Raw genomic sequence first — 16,968 nt, 5'->3', positions numbered from 1 at the left:
CAGTTTATTTTTTCCCTCGAGCTTGCAGAATATTTGTATTTTTAGCTGCATGTAAAGGACCTAATTTGAAGTCTTTGGCCCCTTAACTAGCAACAGAGTAACAAATGTCAGAAGTGGGGGAGTGAATTTGTCTTCTAGTTAAACTTCACATAAGAGAGATGTGAGAAGGAGAAGATGCAGCTAGATTAAATGACACCATGAGACAGTTACTCAGAGACAGTTACTCAGACCTTGCTACTTTGAAAAATGAAGCTGTGATTAACGTGTATTGAACGAAATTCACGGGAACATTTGACGTAAGAGATGTAGCTTGGAAAAATAAGGGAACAAAATACACTTTAATATTTCCATCCTTGCTTTGTTTTGGTTGTGGAGTTAATAATGGGGAAAGAGACACCCATTCTTGCTGTGAGTTTGAAGAGTGCTTTTTTCTGGTGTTTGTTAGTGAGTGTAAAGCAGTAAATTGCCTGTGCTGCTGGCTGATAATGTGTCACAGAAGAGCTGCCCTGGTTATTGCACATGGTTTAATATTTCTATCACACCAGGAGCAATAGCTGCTTTCAAAATGAAGAGTTTGGGAAAGATGGATCTCCTGGCAGTCTCCATCTGTGCCTGAAAGACATGGTGGCAGCGAGCAGGTTACATTAAGAAGTTGGTAAGATGAGACAAATGATCACTTACAGATGTCTGAAGGCACAGAGAAGCGGGCTGAGCCTTGGAGAGCACTGATGCTTTTGCTCATCATAGCTCTCCCAGTTCTTTCTTACTGCTCTTGGGTTTTTACTCTCAAGGAAAAACTGCATTCTTCAGGTCATTCCAGCTACAGCGCCTTTGGCTGCTCTGGCTCATCTGGTGCTGAGTGCTGCCATCCAGATGCAGCTTCACTCAGAAGCTAGGATAGCATATCCTACAAGAACCCTTCAGGTTCCTCCTGAAGGGAGGTCAGGGTAGTGCTTGGTGTCCATTAGAGAACTGCAGTGGCAGCTTGAAGTAAACTTGTTCTTGAGCAGCCTTAAAATATTTTCCCCACTGTCACATTACAAATGATCCAGTGATTTACTCAGAACATACGAAAGCTAAACAAATTAAGTAATACAGATGAGAGGCTTGTTGTAGGGCTTGAAAAGGAGCTGCCTAGAACATCTGTGATCCCCCTACCAGAACAGACTTGAAAGCCTTGTACAAGAAATTACAGAATTTTGAAAATAAAAAAGAACAGATGACTTCTGTGTTGCATCTGAAGCTGGAAAGTAAATCCTGCATTGCTGTGCTCTGGTCCTATCCCAAAGCACTGGTGACCACCTCTTTGGAGAGAAGAGGGCCATTGCTATCCACAGGTAAAGACACTGTGCAGTAGCTGCTCAAGAACAAGTTTACTGCATTGCTCCTGAAGCACAAAGGTTTGTATAATGTGGCTTGTAGTAGCCTGGCTTTAGATGATGCCATAGTCATTGTGTTCTCTGATCTGGGCTGGTCATGAATCATCATTTCAGAGGAGGAGGACTTGGTAAACCTTCCCTCTGCCCTCTTCCTGGGGACTGTGTTCCCTACAGGTTTTGTCTGCCCATGTTTTCTCCTCTGTGTTAAATCAGCCTTTTTCTTTGGTGAACAGCAAGAAACTGCCTATGGCTTTACAGGAAGCATGCTCCTTTGGGCTTCTACAAGACAACACTTGAGTCACATTTGATGTGGGAGGTTATCTTGCTCGTACCTATGTGTATGGGACAAAGCAGAGCAGTTGGCACAGACCCCAGGGAGCTAGACTGAGTCTTGTTTAGATGAAGACATGCCCATCTCAGAGTAAGTGGGGACTCTGTAGTCATCTTGCTGCTGTGTTGTTTTTTTTTTAGGGGGTGTATAGAAGGCAGTCATCTAGAGAGGCAAATCTACTTGTTGTATGCACACTTCGGTAGGCAAAACCTTCTCCTTTTAGTTCTCCTTTGATGTTAAATCTGCCTTTGGATGCCCCTACTGAGCATCTCACAGCTTCAGACCCATAGCTGAGAGCAAGAGCATGGTAGTTTGCTGTCATCCACACAAACACTGCTGTGCAGCGCCAGGGCTCTGTGGCTGGTTTGCATGTCTTGATTTAAAAACACAATGTCTTTCATACAGGCATGTGTGTGCCTAAGAACAAAGGCACAGTGTCTTGTCTTTCAGCAGACAGGATTCCCCCTTGCTCAAATTCAGTTGTGTGCGGAGAGCAGGGAGCTGGCAGTCCTGCTGTGTGCAGGCAAGCTGCATGCACGCTTTGTACAGGCAGGGGCTTTTCAACCTCAGCCTAATTTTTGCTATGGGATATGGCTGGAAGCTGAAGTTGTTAGCAAAGGTTTTTTTCTATTAGCAGTTTCCTAAATTTCCCATGCTGTGTACACATTTACTTAACCCACACCCCTTTTTTTGTGTCTTACAGCTTCTGACATGAAGAAAGATATAGAGTCTTTAATAGCCCAGGAAAAAGCAGAGATTGTTGCTAAATATGAGAAGGTACCAACCTTATGTTTTTCCCCATCATGCTGGCTAAGGATGAAGCTCTTTTACTGATTAGGATTGCTTTGAATAAGAACTTTTGCATCCCTGCAGGTATCACCCCAGTAACCCTCATGCCATCAGGCTTTGTGCCAGTTCTCACTACCTGCTTCTGCTTGCACATCCCTTCTCACCGCATCCACAGAGTTCCTCACAGATCCCTTGTATGCTCAGCACAGATACCAAAAGGTCCTGAACTTCCAGTGCATCGGTGCTCCCTAGCACCAGAATGGCTTATGCTTGACAGCACTAGTTTCTCTGATATACAGCCCTTTGCAGCCTATAGCAGAGGCACACTGGAATGCTGGATAGGCTGAACTTACACATTTTGCTCTTGCCTGCACTGTATTTATCTCTTTAGAGCAGGTTTTGGTCTCCTAGCTCTATGCCTTTTAGCGTGCCAGGGGTTGGGATGCAGGCACTGGGGCTGGGATTCAGGCATTGGGCATTCCTGATGCTGGAGCTTGCTCACAGGTGTCCTTTCTGCTTTCAGGGCAGGCAGGAGGGAGCTCAGATTGACCTGTGGGAAGATGCTGATTTTACACTGTATAAAGTTACAGACCGGTTTGGATTCCTGCAGTAAGTCCTCCTGCCCTCTCCCATCCTCTCTGACTCACATGTCTGTGCATCCATCTGTGCCAAGCGTGGCAGACCCATAAGCTGCTCTGTGGCTTGGCTTGTTCAGTCCTATATGCAGGAGGAAAGACTAGATGTGCCTCCTCCCTCAACCACACATATTCAAATACTCTGATGCTTTGAATCTGCTGCAAGGCAAGACTCAGAAATGGTTTTGCATTTGCAAACCGTTTTGCAGTGGTTCACGAGCCTGGCATCAGAAGGTGCAAGCTGGTGCTCCTCTACTTCTGTGAAGGCCCATGGTCTGTTGCAGAGGGATACTTTTGAGTTTGCACCTGATGATTCAGGGAGGTGTAGGAAGAGATGAGAAAATATATATGGTCATTCTTGGTTCCCTTAGAAAATCCCCTTTTTAAGCAGGGCACAGATGATTTAGGTGGCCTCTGCCTGGGGAGAATGTTTAAAACAACTGGTTCTTTATTCCAAATCTGAACAAGAAGTTGTTATAGTAGGTCTTTTTTAGTGCAGGAGGGGGGTTCAAAGCAATTGCTCTCCAGAGATCCTCCATGACCATTTCTGTAGGGTGATGGGGTTTTGTCTGGTCCTTCCTTTGCCTCTTTCTCATGGGGGACAGCTGTAGGAAAGACAGGAAGCCCCTGGGCTATATCTCCTCAGGTGCCCAAGACGATCCCCAAGCTGCAGCACTCCGAGTGCTCGTCCATACCCTTTCTTGCCCAGAGAGTAACCAGTCACCTCTTGCTTTTCCAGCGAGCAGGAGCTGCCAACCCGCACCACCTTGGAAGAGAAGGTGAGAGCTGCCAGCTCTGTCATCATGGGTATTGATCAGATCCTTGTCACACCAGCTGGGGAGGGGCTGGATTTTGAGGAAGCAAATGTGCACGTGAGAGCGAAGCAGGCAAACAGTGTCCGCTGGTCACTGCTGCTTACACAGAGGTGGGAACTGCATGTTGCCCAACTGTTGAAGTTTTTGTTTTGCTGGGTCAGGCATCTCCCCTTATCCATGTTACACTGAAATCACACCTCTTAAAGCAGTTTTGGGGTTTTCCCTCTGCTTTGACACAGTGCTCAGCAGCTGTAGCTTGAAAAGGGAAAAGCACTGGAGGTTGTAGGTAACATCATCTCCATCCTCGTCTCCCCTGAGCTGAGAGTGTGTCCTCTGTTAGGATCCTTCTAACTGGAACCAAATAGCATCTCATTTCTGCCAGTCTGATACAATGATACGACTTGAGGCTAGCTGAACCTGCAAAGATATTTTTTGTCAAGGAATATTCCTCTTAGAAATGCTTTCTCTACATTAAGCCTAAGTGTCTCATCATTTTTACCAGTGCTGCTTTAATTACCATGGGTTGAAATAACCAGTTCCTGCAAGCACCTCTGGATTATTCCCATCCGCAATGTGAAGTCTTCGTGTAGAAGTTCAAAGATAAAGAGAATGAAGTTTTGTGTTTTTAGGAGGTATCTTCTGGGGCTTTTTTTCTTAAATTTCTCCTGTCTTCTTCCTCCTTGCACCAGCAAAAACAGCAGGAAATCGAACGTGTGGACAAGTGGCTAAAGATGCTGAAGAAATGGAGCAAATACAGAAACAGTGACAAGGTAAGGAGGAAAAGAAAGAGCATGTGTCTGGTGGGTGGGGAGTGCATCCTTCTGATGAGTCAGGCTTTGAAAAGTTGGTACAGAAATCGAAGATCACAGGTAGAATTAGGCAATATTTTCCAGTTGGTCTGTAATATTTTAATTCTTTCCTTGAAGTTGCTGGGGGAAAAGACAAGGAAAAAGTCTTCTTCTGACAAGCATAGTTTTAAAAATGGTTTCCTAAATGTTGCTAGCATGTTTGCACTTCTGCTTCGCTGTGCACAGCAGAGATGTTTGTGTGCCTAGCTGGGTCCTTTCCCTGTGGGAGCAGGGGGCATTGCATGCTGCAGGTTGTTTCTGTCTCCACCACCTGGGAATGGCATGGGAGATGTGACGTATGCAGTTCAGCTGATGTTCCTCATATGTTGTTTTTCTAGAACATCACCTAGATCTTGTCTTTTGCTTCTAGCTGTGCCTAAGAAGCTGCTTAGGTGTTAGATTGTGTGCATCCGTCTGTGGAAATCAAGGACAGAGAAACCAACCTTGTGTCTTGGCTTTGGTGTTCAAAAGAGACTGCACCAAACACTATTGCAAAACTATGTTGGTTTTAATAAATAATATTTGTAATATGTTGCAATTACAAACCTATTGACACAGAAAACCCTTGAACCTAACAACAGGACCCTTGTTGGGTACAGGGAGGAGCATTATGCTTGACCTGCTCTGCTTATGGCACTCTGCACAGGACAGGGTCTTGAAGCCCGGAGTCACCTTGTCTCCATGGTCTTTGCAGCCTTCTTGTTTGGCAGGAGGAGCAGGGTGTTTGGCTCTATTGCTTCTAGGACCTGTTGAGAGTCCTCTGGAAAGACTTAAGCTCAGTTGAAAAGCTGTGCAGAGGATATCTGCATAGCTGCAGGGGGCACATTGAGCAGGGCATCCCCCTCAGCTGGCCATCCAGAGTGATGTCAGGTTCAGCCAGCCAAAGACCAGCTGCAGTCTTGTCCTTTTTTAAAAACAAACCAAGAACAACCCCTTATCTTCATTTTATAGCAGGGATGGGGTAGAGGTGGGCTTAGGATTTTATAATCCTTCTGTTCATTTCAGGCTTGTTCTAACTATTTTTGTTCATCAGTGCTCCTCCACAGGCAAAAAGGGCTCTCCCATGGCTTTGGTTTTCCTAATTAGAAGTTAGCACTAGCTGGTTAATGGCCTTGTGGGTAAAACACCAAATTCCAGCAGAGTGCAGGGAACTCCTTGAAGCCCTGGAGGACATTTGGGATGGGTAATGAGTGTTTTTAACACACCTGAGCTTCCGTGGGTCAGTTGGTGAGGGGGGTGTGGAGTAGCAGTGATCCCCATCTGTCTTTTGGATTTACCCTGATAACTAGTGGGTGTTAAGCACACTGCAGACAATGTTGGTCAGGTCTGCTGAATGGCAAGGGGCTAGCAAGTGGGTTTTGAAGGTCTTTAAGTCAGAAAATCACAGAGCTCTTGTAATGGAATAAATGATGCTATTTATAACAGCCCATAAATGGTTGATGGCTCTTGGGCACAGACATGGTATTGTCCCCATGCTAGGGGACTGGAAATGGCTCTCTCCTCCTCCCAGCAAACAGAGAAGCAGCAGTTGGCCCCAAGCAGGGAAGAAGCAGTCTGGTGACCCCAGGGAGTAGAAAGGAGTTTCAGTCCCATCCAGCTTAACAGTCCTTGCACCAGTGCAAGTGCAGGCAGGAAGGTCTGTGAATTGGAGCAGCCATGTACTGTTAAGTGCAAACACCCTGACAGACACAAAAAGAGTACTTTAAACAATAATAAAATCAGGTTGTATCTTTCATATCCTTCACCTGGATGTGCAGGTGACCTCTTGTGTCAGGAGCATGTAAGTTGCTCAAGGATTCATGCTGCCATGCAGCTCAGACATGGCATTTCAAGGACCTTATGCTGAGAGACAGTCATGCCCCTCAGATGGTTATGTTTTTTTTTTCTAGCTAAAGTAAATGTGACAAACCCTTGATCTGTTTTTTTCTAAAGCACAGTGGGTTGGTTTTGTTCCTTCTCTGAGCACTCATGCTGTCATGTTTGCATTGCACATTTCCTTCAGGTTTGTTTTTTGCCACTTTCTGACGTGAAGGAAGCCTGAGTGTCACAAGACAGCAGCTTGTGTTATTTTAATAAAGACTAGGAAGTCATCCTTAAAAAAAAAAACACAACCCTCTTATTGAAGGCAGGAGCCTTCCCTTTGTTAATTTTGATAGACTGCACTGTATTAGAAAGGGAAAGAATCTTGTTGCAGGAGCCCCAGACAGTTTCACAGGGAAGCTGCCTTGACTTTGACTCTGCTAAAGGGATGTAGAAACCAGTCTTATTTTACAGGCTGGGACTTTGTAGACTTCAGGGGCAACCTTTTGAGTTCCAGTTAATGTGCTGGAGCTGGCAGACAGCTTGAGCGTATCAAGTGCTTGATGAAGAGAGACTCCTGGCTTATCAAACAGGCTGTCATGTTTTGCAGTGTCTTAATAGCTAATCGGGGCTTAGGTTGTTGTTTCAGCTTCTGTGTTATGAAATGTCAGCAGGGAGGGAGGTTGTGTACCCATTGTGTACACTGGTCCCAGAGCAACAACCCATCAGCAGGCCAGGAAGCAGCTTTTTCATACCCCTGGTGTAAGCCATTGCCAGAGAGCAAAGGGTTTTGCTTTCTGTTCCCCTGCCTGCTGCCAGTGTGCATCCCTGCATGATGCTCACTGCAGCCTGGGCCTTGTGGCTGTCACACACTATAGGAAATAAGGCTGAAAAAAAGAGGAAGGCCTTTTGCAGTTTATAAAACAGCATAGCCCAGCTATGCCTAAAATAATTTCTGGCATAACCTATTTAAGGAAGAGTAACAAATAGGATTATCTTAACTGAAGTGATGCTCTGGGGTCCCTTATGCTCATCATCACATCAGATCTGTCTTCATCTCTGTTTTAGACACGTTTTGTAATGATCTGATTTAATTTCAGTAACAAGAGCTACAAAAAGTGACATCAGCACAATTCCTTGTATAAATGAGGTTAGACTGATACAGTGGTGCCTTTTCCTGGCTGTACTTCCACAAGGGAAGGGGTATAAAAATAAAGGAGGCTATGCAAGCCCCACACTGCTTTGTAGAGTTACAGTACATGAAACCTGCAACAAGGAAGTGGTACACTGTGTAATTCAGGGTTCAGCACAGGGAGGCTCAGGTGGTCTGTATCTTCTTCACTGCCGTTTTAAACCTGAGTTTAAATCCAACCTGACTCTGCTTGGGAAGATTTAAGAAATGGTTGGTATCATGTAAGAATCTACACAGCTAAGGCAGCACAGCTCTGCAGAGAAAAAAAGAGTCTGTGGTGCATGCACTCCAGTAGTGGGGTAATTTATTCATTGTAGCCATGAAGTAAGTGGATTTAAGCCAGAAGTATCAGTTTTAGGAAAAGGATATGATCTCTGCGTCATTTGCAAACTGCTTCTCGCTGCTTGTGGGCCATGTGGGATGGGACCTTTAAAGAGAGCAATGTCTTTGGCCAGAGTTGCCTGGTTTTTAGGCAAAGCCTGTCTTTGTGCACAGGGGTGGCCTTGTCTCTGCTGAGGTCACAGGAGTGCAAGGCACTTAATCCAGCGCATGCCAGCAAAGTGGTTTAGGATGAATTGGGGATCTGTGTGCACTCACGCAGGCCCCCAAGAGTAAATAATCTGGCAGCGCTGGGGATAGCTAGCAGACATTTGTCATGGCAGGGCCAGCTGAAGTCAGGTCTCCTGCTCGCAAATGCCATGGGAAAGAAAAGGAATTGTGCCTGGGAGCTGCAGGGTGACTGCAGCTGTGTTTTGCCATTTTGGGAAGGCAGGTAGCATTTTCCACTCCCCCAGAGGTAGCCCTGGTAATAAATGTATATGCCTGCACATCAACTTTAGGATTTAAATTTGCCCCTGCTTTGTGGCTGAAGCTCCTGCAGATCTGCTGGCACCCCATCTGGCAACGCCAAGGCTCCAGCTGCAGGGGAACAACAGCTGAGTTGGAAGCAAGCATTATCCATACAAAAAGAAAACCACACGCAATGAAGTCCAGGCTGCCATGTGTCTTGCATGGTCACATTATCAGTGGCTTTGTGATACAAAAAAGAAGCCCTCTTCTCTGGGGTGGTGGTGGTGGTGGTGAAGATTTTCACAGCTCAGCTCCTCTGGCACATGACTGGTGGAGAAAGTGAAGGAGTCCTTCCTCTCCAGAAGGATTGCTCTTTGAGCCATTTGTGAGATAGGATGATGTCTGTTCTTTGTGCCATGTATTGGTCTCTTAGTCTTCATGGGCCATGGTCTGGGTGCTCTTTTACCATCTGTAAGGGCTGAGGGGTTTATAAGAGACAGAAGATGGTGACCTTAAGGATTGGGGTTTTATTTTTCTCACATGGAGCAGGAGCTGCCATCACCCGCTGCCTTCTCGCTGGCAGTTCATCCCAGCATAAATGTGGCTTTTAATGATAACTTCCCTGTTTCCCTTCAAGTTTCGTGATGAAGGAAAATTGCTCATTTTTCCTCCACATGACTAACAGCTCTGAGGTTTTATCACTTTCATGTTTGGAGGTGGTGGGAGGAAAGCCCCTGGATAAATAACAGGGAGGCATTTCAGTTCAGTTCCATCTTGACATGTTCTCTATCTCCCTTGTTCCTGCCACACTTATGGAGAGTATCATTAGAGACATTTATTATATGGCAGTGAGGGTTGCGCTCATTAAAAAACAACAATATCAGCTCTGGGGGTTCAAACCAATATTATTTTCTTCCCACAGAGCTGAGCATCATCTTCTACCTTGGCAGCTGTCAGCTGGCTTCTCATAATGCACTGGAAATAAAGAATTTCTTTTTGAATTGGTGGTTATATCTGAATTGGTACATATTCCACTTTCTTGATCCCATCTCAGCTTTTGCTTCATGAAGTCACAAGCGCTTGCAGGAGCCAGGTTTTTGTGGGCACCTTACCATTACTGCTTTGAGTATGTGTTTCATATAGCCCCGTTGCTTTGTGTCTCCTGATACATTGCATTTACTTCGTCCTGATCTGGTGACTCTCAGGGAATGGGAATCTTTTGTTTGTCTCCTTGGTCTTTTAGCCATGGGAATTAAACTCTCCTGCATGGCATGCTATCCTGCAGAAACACCTTGTGTGAGCTTGGATGAGCAGGAGTGTCTCCCCTGGGTATGCATACAGTGAATTAATGATGTCCCACTTAAAACGTAAGGTGCTGTTGAATCAAATGGTAGCCTTCCATGGGCACATCATAGTAATGAGATGTTTTTTAGTGGGCAGCTCTTATTTGATGTATACAGAGGGGAGGGCAGCATTTGGCAAAGGATTTCTGCAGGGTATGGTCCTGCCTATGCACTGGACCTTCAAAGCGGGTGCTAAGCAACACCTGGGGCAGAGCAAGCATTTAGGAAGTGCTGAGAATGACAGTTTAAATGTTAAATGTTCTTTACACTCACAGGATCAGGATACATTACACTGACACTTTCTGTGTCAGCAGAAATATTGAAATATTTACCATAATGGGGTGGAGAGGTGTTCTAGCACACATTTAACTCTTCTAGAACTACATGGTGGTCTTGGCATTTATTGCATAGCTAATTTATGTATTTATTTTAACTGGTATAGTGGTGTTATTTCTTTGCTGTCCCCATCCTGTCTATTTGAACCCCACCCCCTGTCTTATCTCATACTAAACCTGTGAGACAAGAGCTGTCACTGCTGTTTTTTAATCGGTTAGGTGCATTGCAGAACAAGGAGCATGGGTGTGTGCATGGGTCTGTGTTCTCAGAGGCTCTGAGCCCAGGTGGGTTGAGAGCACAGTACCATGTCCAGAGGATCTTCTGCTAGGATCTTGATGCTTCCTTATAAGTTGCAGCCTTTCTCTTGCATCAGCCTGAAATGCATGAAATAGAGCACCCTAAAGGAAAAGAGGAGGGATGTGGGAGGAGGTTGATTGCATTTGTACCAGGGCAATGCCAGGCCAGCTGATTGCCTGGTTGGGCACTGCCCTGCTCAGGCCCAAGCTCATTCCCATGAATCCTCTGTCCCCTCTCAGTGAATTGTCTAGTCCTGGTGGATCACCATGTTGCAACATAAGTCTCCTCCACAGCTGGAGCTTGGGCATGTGCAGCAGGGACTTCAGCATACTTCCAGGTCCTCAGGAACCTGGAGTGCCACAGTTGGCTTTGTAGTGCAGCTACAAGGCATTTCGTGGGTAGGATGACTGAAAGAGTGGAAAATATTCAGAAATAAGGCTTTTTTTTTCTTTTTTATGAAGCTTTTTCTTTTAATGGGAGAAGTCAGGGATGGAACAAAAGCTCTTTTTTTTCTGTTTCCCTTTGGAAGTTTAATGGTCTATTTAGAGAGAGAGAGAGGGCTTTATGGCAAGAAAAAAGGACAGAGGCATCTGTGAGATGAAGTGAACATGTGGAGGCAGGAGAAGGGGACACATGCATGTTTGTCCCTAATCCCCCTCCTGGTTTGAAGAGTACCCTGCACGTTCCCGGGAGTGCCCTTGGTGTCGCCCACAGTCTCCTTGCTGCTTGTCAAGCTGTGAGAGTTGCTGTAGACTCATCCTTGTGGCTGTCATAAGGGCTCTCCTTTCCAAAGAGAAATGTATTTTTTTTTCCCCAATCACTGAGGATCCAGGTGCCAACAGCCATGGAAGCTCAAATCAAAAGTTTCAAAGCCAAGGGTGCTGTGTCTGGTCTTTGGGGAGAAGTCTCTGTGCATGCTGGTGTGCACAGAATATGATCACGGTGAAGCACCTGAGATGCCTCTATGTATAAATAGGGTGGTCTGTTTCCAGCTCTTCCAGTAAGGTTAGAAGTGTAAGGTGTGGCTTGATTTTGACTGAGTAGGTGTCTTTGGATGCAGGTCCTCAGCTCATCTGTCAGGTTGGAGATGCCCTCTTTGCACCGGTGCAGTCAGAGGAAGTGACTGGTTGGGATATCCACTCAGATGGCTGGTGGTCTGTAGCAGCAAACCAAGGAGCAAATGTGTTTGGCCGTCAGCAGGACCAGCTAATCTTGCACGTTTCCCTCTGCACAGATGTGCCGGCGAGTGTACAAAGGGATCCCACTTCAGGTGCGAGGCCAGGTCTGGTCACTTCTGCTGGATGTTGAGAAGATGAAGAAGGAGAATGAGGGAAAATATGAGGTACAGACTGTTACTGGCAAAAAAAATGGGAACAAGGTGATGGGGAGGCTGGTTTGGTGGGGCTTCACCAGCAAGGGCAAGTGGGACCCATGGTGGATGCAGGCATCTCCATCTCCACTTGCATGGACAGGAGGGAAATGGGAATTCCTACAGGGATGGTTTGGGGGACACCCAGCCCTTGCACCCTCCACCACACAGTAGCAGCGTGTTGAGCGACGTACACTGTGGGTGGTGGTGGGGCCTGATCCGTCTGTGAACTGCTGTGACCCTGAGAGGGAAAGGTTTAAAATTAGTGAGGACTGAAAATGCAAAGGGTATAAACTTTTGAACCACATGTGTATATTAGGCTGGGGCTTTTTAGCATGTTATTCTGCTGCTTTCCCTAATATGCTGCTTCCATTTATTCTGCTGGTAGTTGTGAGCAAAGATGCTGTCAGTGTTACTACATCCGCAGGGAAGAGGGAGGGGAAGCTTAGGAAAGGTACTGCTCGTATCACTCCAGGGAGCCTGGGGAACTGTGGAGTAGCCACAAGTACTCTGAAGTGGGTAGGCTCTGGGTGGAGGTACCCAAACCTCTCCATGTGCTTGAAACTTTCACTCGGGGCATTTTGAAATGGGCAGCAAGGCCAAAAACCTTAAACCAGCTGACAGTGGGGCATCAGTCAAGAAACCCTATTAAGGGTTGGGTGAGGGCAGGTCTTGCAAGCTTGGGCGGGGGATTACTGAGCACAGAGTCCTGGTTTACAACTTAGGTGTGCAGCTGGAAGTTAGCTGGCAGTATTGGAAGAACTTGGATTGAAATGGTTTCTTTTATCTTCTATCTTCAATGTTTTTATAAGTGTCTTGAAAGTTTCTATTAAAAATCACTCTTAAAATCAAATACAAATAATTTTTCTATTAAAAATCAATAATTTTCTCTGCAGATAGGGTAAAAACCTGCCTTGCATTGCTTCCTACCAGAGCACTGCATGTTGTAGGCTTAGATTCCTTGGTACGAAAGAAGCAATTTCTGTAGTGTGTATTGAACAAGAACTTAAATGATGGGGCTTCCTGTATTTTGCTATTTTGAGGGGAGCATATCAGCTCCTTTACTCTGCCTTTTTCCGTAGGCAGCATGTGGAACCCCTTGGTTGATAATTAACTTATTTTCCAAACTTGTGTTACCATTTAGCTTGCACCAGGTACCCAAGCGAAGATAAGGCTGTTATGGAGACATTTGCCTGTCAGAGGCAGGAGGCTGAGTGCTACTTTCCTGCAGGTGTTCCTAAAAATCCCTGCCTGTTAAGCAGGATGATGCTAACGTTAATTATGGTTAGTCAAGCATAGATGTTAATAGCGAGATGCCACTTGGGGGGAGTCACGTGCAGGGGCTTGGGGAGGGTGTGCTGGGCTTATGGTAATAAGCAGAGATAAGAAAGCTCTCCCAGCATGCAGATTCTTATCGTGCTCCCTCCCTTGAAGCTGTGCTGTGCAGGCAGCAAGCAATCCAAACAAATGAAAGTCACAAGGAGTTAATCTGTGCTCCAGAGGGGTCTGTAATAAACAGGAGCTTCAGGCCTAATAGGCTTTGCTGGATGCAAACCCCCTACAAGCTCATCTTAATCTACCTCTTCTTTGATGCCACCTGCCATCAGTAATTAGCTCTCCCCTAATTTCCTCCAGAAGAGGCTTAGTGCAGGTTCTGGATGAGGGGGTTTGCTTTCAGGAAGAAGGGACTAAGTGTCAGTTCCAGCTCTGTGTCCTGGAGGGACTGGTCCCAAGGCCACTCTTTCTCTTTGGCTGTGAACCATGGCACAGAAGCCTGACTTTTGCATGCTCCTGGAGTTCTGAGTGTGCCACCTGGCACATGCTGGGTCTTTTATCTTTTTTTTTATGCTCCCCACTGCAGAGATGTTGTCCCCTGCGCTTGGGCTGGTGGAGGAGCTGCTTTTCCAGCCGCGTGGGATACCTTGCCCCCTGTGACCGTGCTGCCTCTAGAGTGATGCAATTAAAAAGCCGGCTCCAGTTGCTTCCACAGTGCTTTATCTTTTCCCAGCTGTCCTCCAAGTCCTCTCCATGCAAGTCTCCAAGTCTTTCTCAAGACCATGGCAGCTCAGTTGTCCGTGATGCTTCAGGAGCCCGGAGGCTACTATGGGACATGCCACATTTGGTTTTAATGTGGACGTGATACTCTGCCTCCCTGGGGTTGTATAGCCACAACTGAGAGGGCTTGAGGATAGCTGAGAAGGTGTCAGGAGTAATATGCTGGCCATGGGGCAGAGCAGAGGCATTCTGGCTACCTGCTGGTTTATAAAAAGTCTCTGGGATGGCACCTCCAGCTTCCCAGCCTGTGCTCTGCCACCAGCTTGCAGCATTAATGAACTCAGCAGAGGATCTATAGAGTCCCCAGGTTACTTAAGGGAATAAAAGGAGAACAACCCATCCTGGGCTTCTTGTTTATCATCTGCAGAATGGTAAACAAGCGTTCTGCGTGCATGGAGGTGACAAAGTGCAACCTACCTGCAATTCAGCTATACAGAATCACTGCTATTTAGGTGCACTGATTTAAAAAAGGCCTAGAGTAGGATTTTTTACAATCTTTGGGAGGTTTCTGTGTTGCTTTAGCAGGGAAAACAAGAGGGCCTTTAGCAGAGAAATTTGAAGTGACGTGGTGCATATGAATAGTCATCTTGTCTCAGGTATTCTGCCCGCTTTATAGAGGGCAGGGAGCCGTAAGATGCAGAGAGCATGGGATTTACATCAGGGAAGTGATGTTGTTAATAAAATCTTCATTCCATTGTCACTTTTATCCTCCCCTGTCTTGTGCAGGCAATAATTCAAAATAGCCTGTGCACTGTTGTTCATCCATACAGCTGCTTTCAAGGCTGGACTTAATATTCCCAAGATGCTGTGACTGCCCCAAGTGTTGGCTGTACTGGATACATCTGGGTACTAATGACCTTTTGATGTTCCCCAGAGCTGATGTGGTCATCCTGGGCGGTCAACAGCAGTCTGAAAGCACTTTGTTATCAGGCTGACAAGCAAGGATGGTAGCTGCTGGAGCAGATGATTAAGTATCCATGCAGATGTGCTATTTTCTGTCTCCTGTGTGAGCAAGGATGGGTCCTGATCCTGGGCTCAAGGCAAGCTGGGCTTGATGCTCATCTCTGTTGCCCCCAACCTGCTGGGTGGATCTCAGGCTGCCTGAAGACAGTCACAGAATGTATTTTATTAATGCAACTAACTTGGAGGAGGAGTTAGTGACCCTGGAGATATTAAAGGGGGGCATAATCACCAGTGTTATCTAAAGGCTGTGAGATGAGATGCTTGGTAATAGCAAAGTGGTCCTTGCCTGCATGCGCAGGGCTGAACAGTGGGTTACAAATGAGACTGCAGCAGGATTTGTCCATGGACCATCTTCAACTTGGGACACTAAGGGTGCAGTTCGTTGAGATGGGCTTAGTTTTGGTTTGAATTTCCTTTTTTTTTGCAGTGGACTTCAGTCCTTTATCTCTGTGATGCTTCCTTAAATTATTAGTCAGCATCAGAGGGAACGTGGGGATTCTTTGCTTTGAGTTTAGCTTCTGTTCTGGACTATTATAATTTGCACCAGTCCAAGGGAATACCCCAAAACTGCTTTCCTAGGGGAAGCTTCTTAAATCTAAGATGATTCTCTTTTGCAGGGGAAGTAGCAGTTGGAGAGCACTTCATAGAGCCCATCATAACAGTTTAGATTTTATTAGCTGAGCCTCTGAAAAGTTCAGGGACTTGGTGCATACATCTGTGTTGGTCCCTTAAGGCAGTGTATCATTCCTTAAGCACCAGCAGAGGTCTTAATGCTTTAAGGCAGCCAGACTGGGTACCACAAAGAAATCAAATAAATCAGAGCAGAATTTATTGTAAAGATTATTTTAGATTCTGAAAACTTTGCATTGGAAGGTGAGCAATGGCTGGATTATGAGTGTGGGGTTATCCCCTTCTCACTGAGCCAGCAGCACAGCCGAGGGGCTGGGGGTTCACCTCTGGGCTGCAGATTGTTGCTCACTGCAAGATGGCAGCTTCCCCAAGTGGCTCTGTGGTAGCTCTGTGCAACTCACACACTCCTGCTCTAGGAAGCATGACTTCTCGCTGCGTGGAGGGACAGAGGCATGGGCTGAAATGGTGCCTGACTCCTCCTTTCTGTCTGCCTCTCTCCCAGCAAATGAAAGAGCAAGCAAAGAGCTTTTCGTCAGAAATCAAGCAGATAGATTTGGACGTTAACCGCACCTTCCGAAACCACATCATGTTTCGGGATCGCTATGGAGTGAAGTGAGTATGGGAGGCTTCAGAGCCAGTGGGTATGCATGGGATGAGCTGGATGGGGTAGTCAGCAGCCTCCTGGCTTGTGGTGGCCACCAGTACCCTGGCTCAGAGTAGCTCACAGGAGAGCGAAGCCATTTCTGCCTGCTCCACAAACCGTCAGTGCATGATACGAGCCACAGATGTTGGGATTCTGATTCTGTCTTTGAAAAGGTCCACGCTGGACCGTGTTCAACCCCAGTTCTTGAGCCAAGCAACAACCTGTTATGGTGCCTTGTTCCCCAAGGTGCTAGGGTTGCAGTTGTAGAGGGCTTGGTTTGAGATGGCTGGGATGACAGGGTGAGTCCTTCAGGAGCTGGGTGGGATGGGGTGGACTTGACTTCCACAACATATGGGGTTGAAGAGATTTAACAAAGTGGCTTTGTCACCTGCCTAGGACAAAGGCTGCACTCTGTATTTATATGGTGATGACTCCTTCAATAAGGAGGGAAGGGAGAAAGTAACCTATTAATAAAATGGTGTCAGTGCTTTCCCCCAGGATGTATAATGCTTGATGCTTGCTTGGTTGCAAGTCTGTTAAAATCCCACCACCACTCCAAACCCAAAGGTTTGTTGAACACAGTGTGTTTAGGTACATGCATGTCTCTCCAGGAGACCTGGTGATGGAGCAGACTGGTTCAGCCCTGCTCTGTGGGGCTTCTTCCACCTGAAGGAAGAGGTGCTGTCCCACATGCCCATCAAGGTGCTTTCTGGTTCTGTGAGCCCTGCTCCTTGCAAAAGGCATAAGTGTCAGC

The 16,968-nt window shown here is 46.3% G+C and overlaps 1 protein-coding gene across 9 annotated transcripts in view; it reads left to right on the top strand.

The window, feature by feature from the left end:
• Window positions 1-16,968, top strand: part of LOC130601072 (uncharacterized) — a 77,876-nt gene that overhangs the window by 48,957 nt on the left and 11,951 nt on the right. For all 9 annotated transcript variants that reach the window (XM_057412898.1, XM_057412903.1, XM_057412897.1 and 6 more), the window contains 6 exons: window positions 2,414-2,487; window positions 3,023-3,108; window positions 3,874-3,913; window positions 4,639-4,719; window positions 11,789-11,896; window positions 16,074-16,183. In XM_057412898.1, the coding sequence (XP_057268881.1) occupies window positions 2,422-2,487; window positions 3,023-3,108; window positions 3,874-3,913; window positions 4,639-4,719; window positions 11,789-11,896; window positions 16,074-16,183 (491 nt within the window). In that variant the 5' untranslated portion in view covers window positions 2,414-2,421. The remainder of the gene's footprint in view (window positions 1-2,413; window positions 2,488-3,022; window positions 3,109-3,873; window positions 3,914-4,638; window positions 4,720-11,788; window positions 11,897-16,073; window positions 16,184-16,968) is intronic.

The sequence above is a fragment of the Pezoporus wallicus genome, unplaced genomic scaffold (genome assembly GCF_028554395.1).
Source record: "Pezoporus wallicus isolate ANWC-B61680 ecotype Strahan unplaced genomic scaffold, APGP_CSIRO_Pwel_v1 scaffold_6885, whole genome shotgun sequence".
NCBI classification, from domain to species: Eukaryota; Metazoa; Chordata; class Aves; order Psittaciformes; family Psittacidae; genus Pezoporus; species Pezoporus wallicus.
The sequence above is the reverse complement of the archived record's forward strand: the minus strand, read 5'-3'. Positions and strand labels throughout refer to the sequence as shown.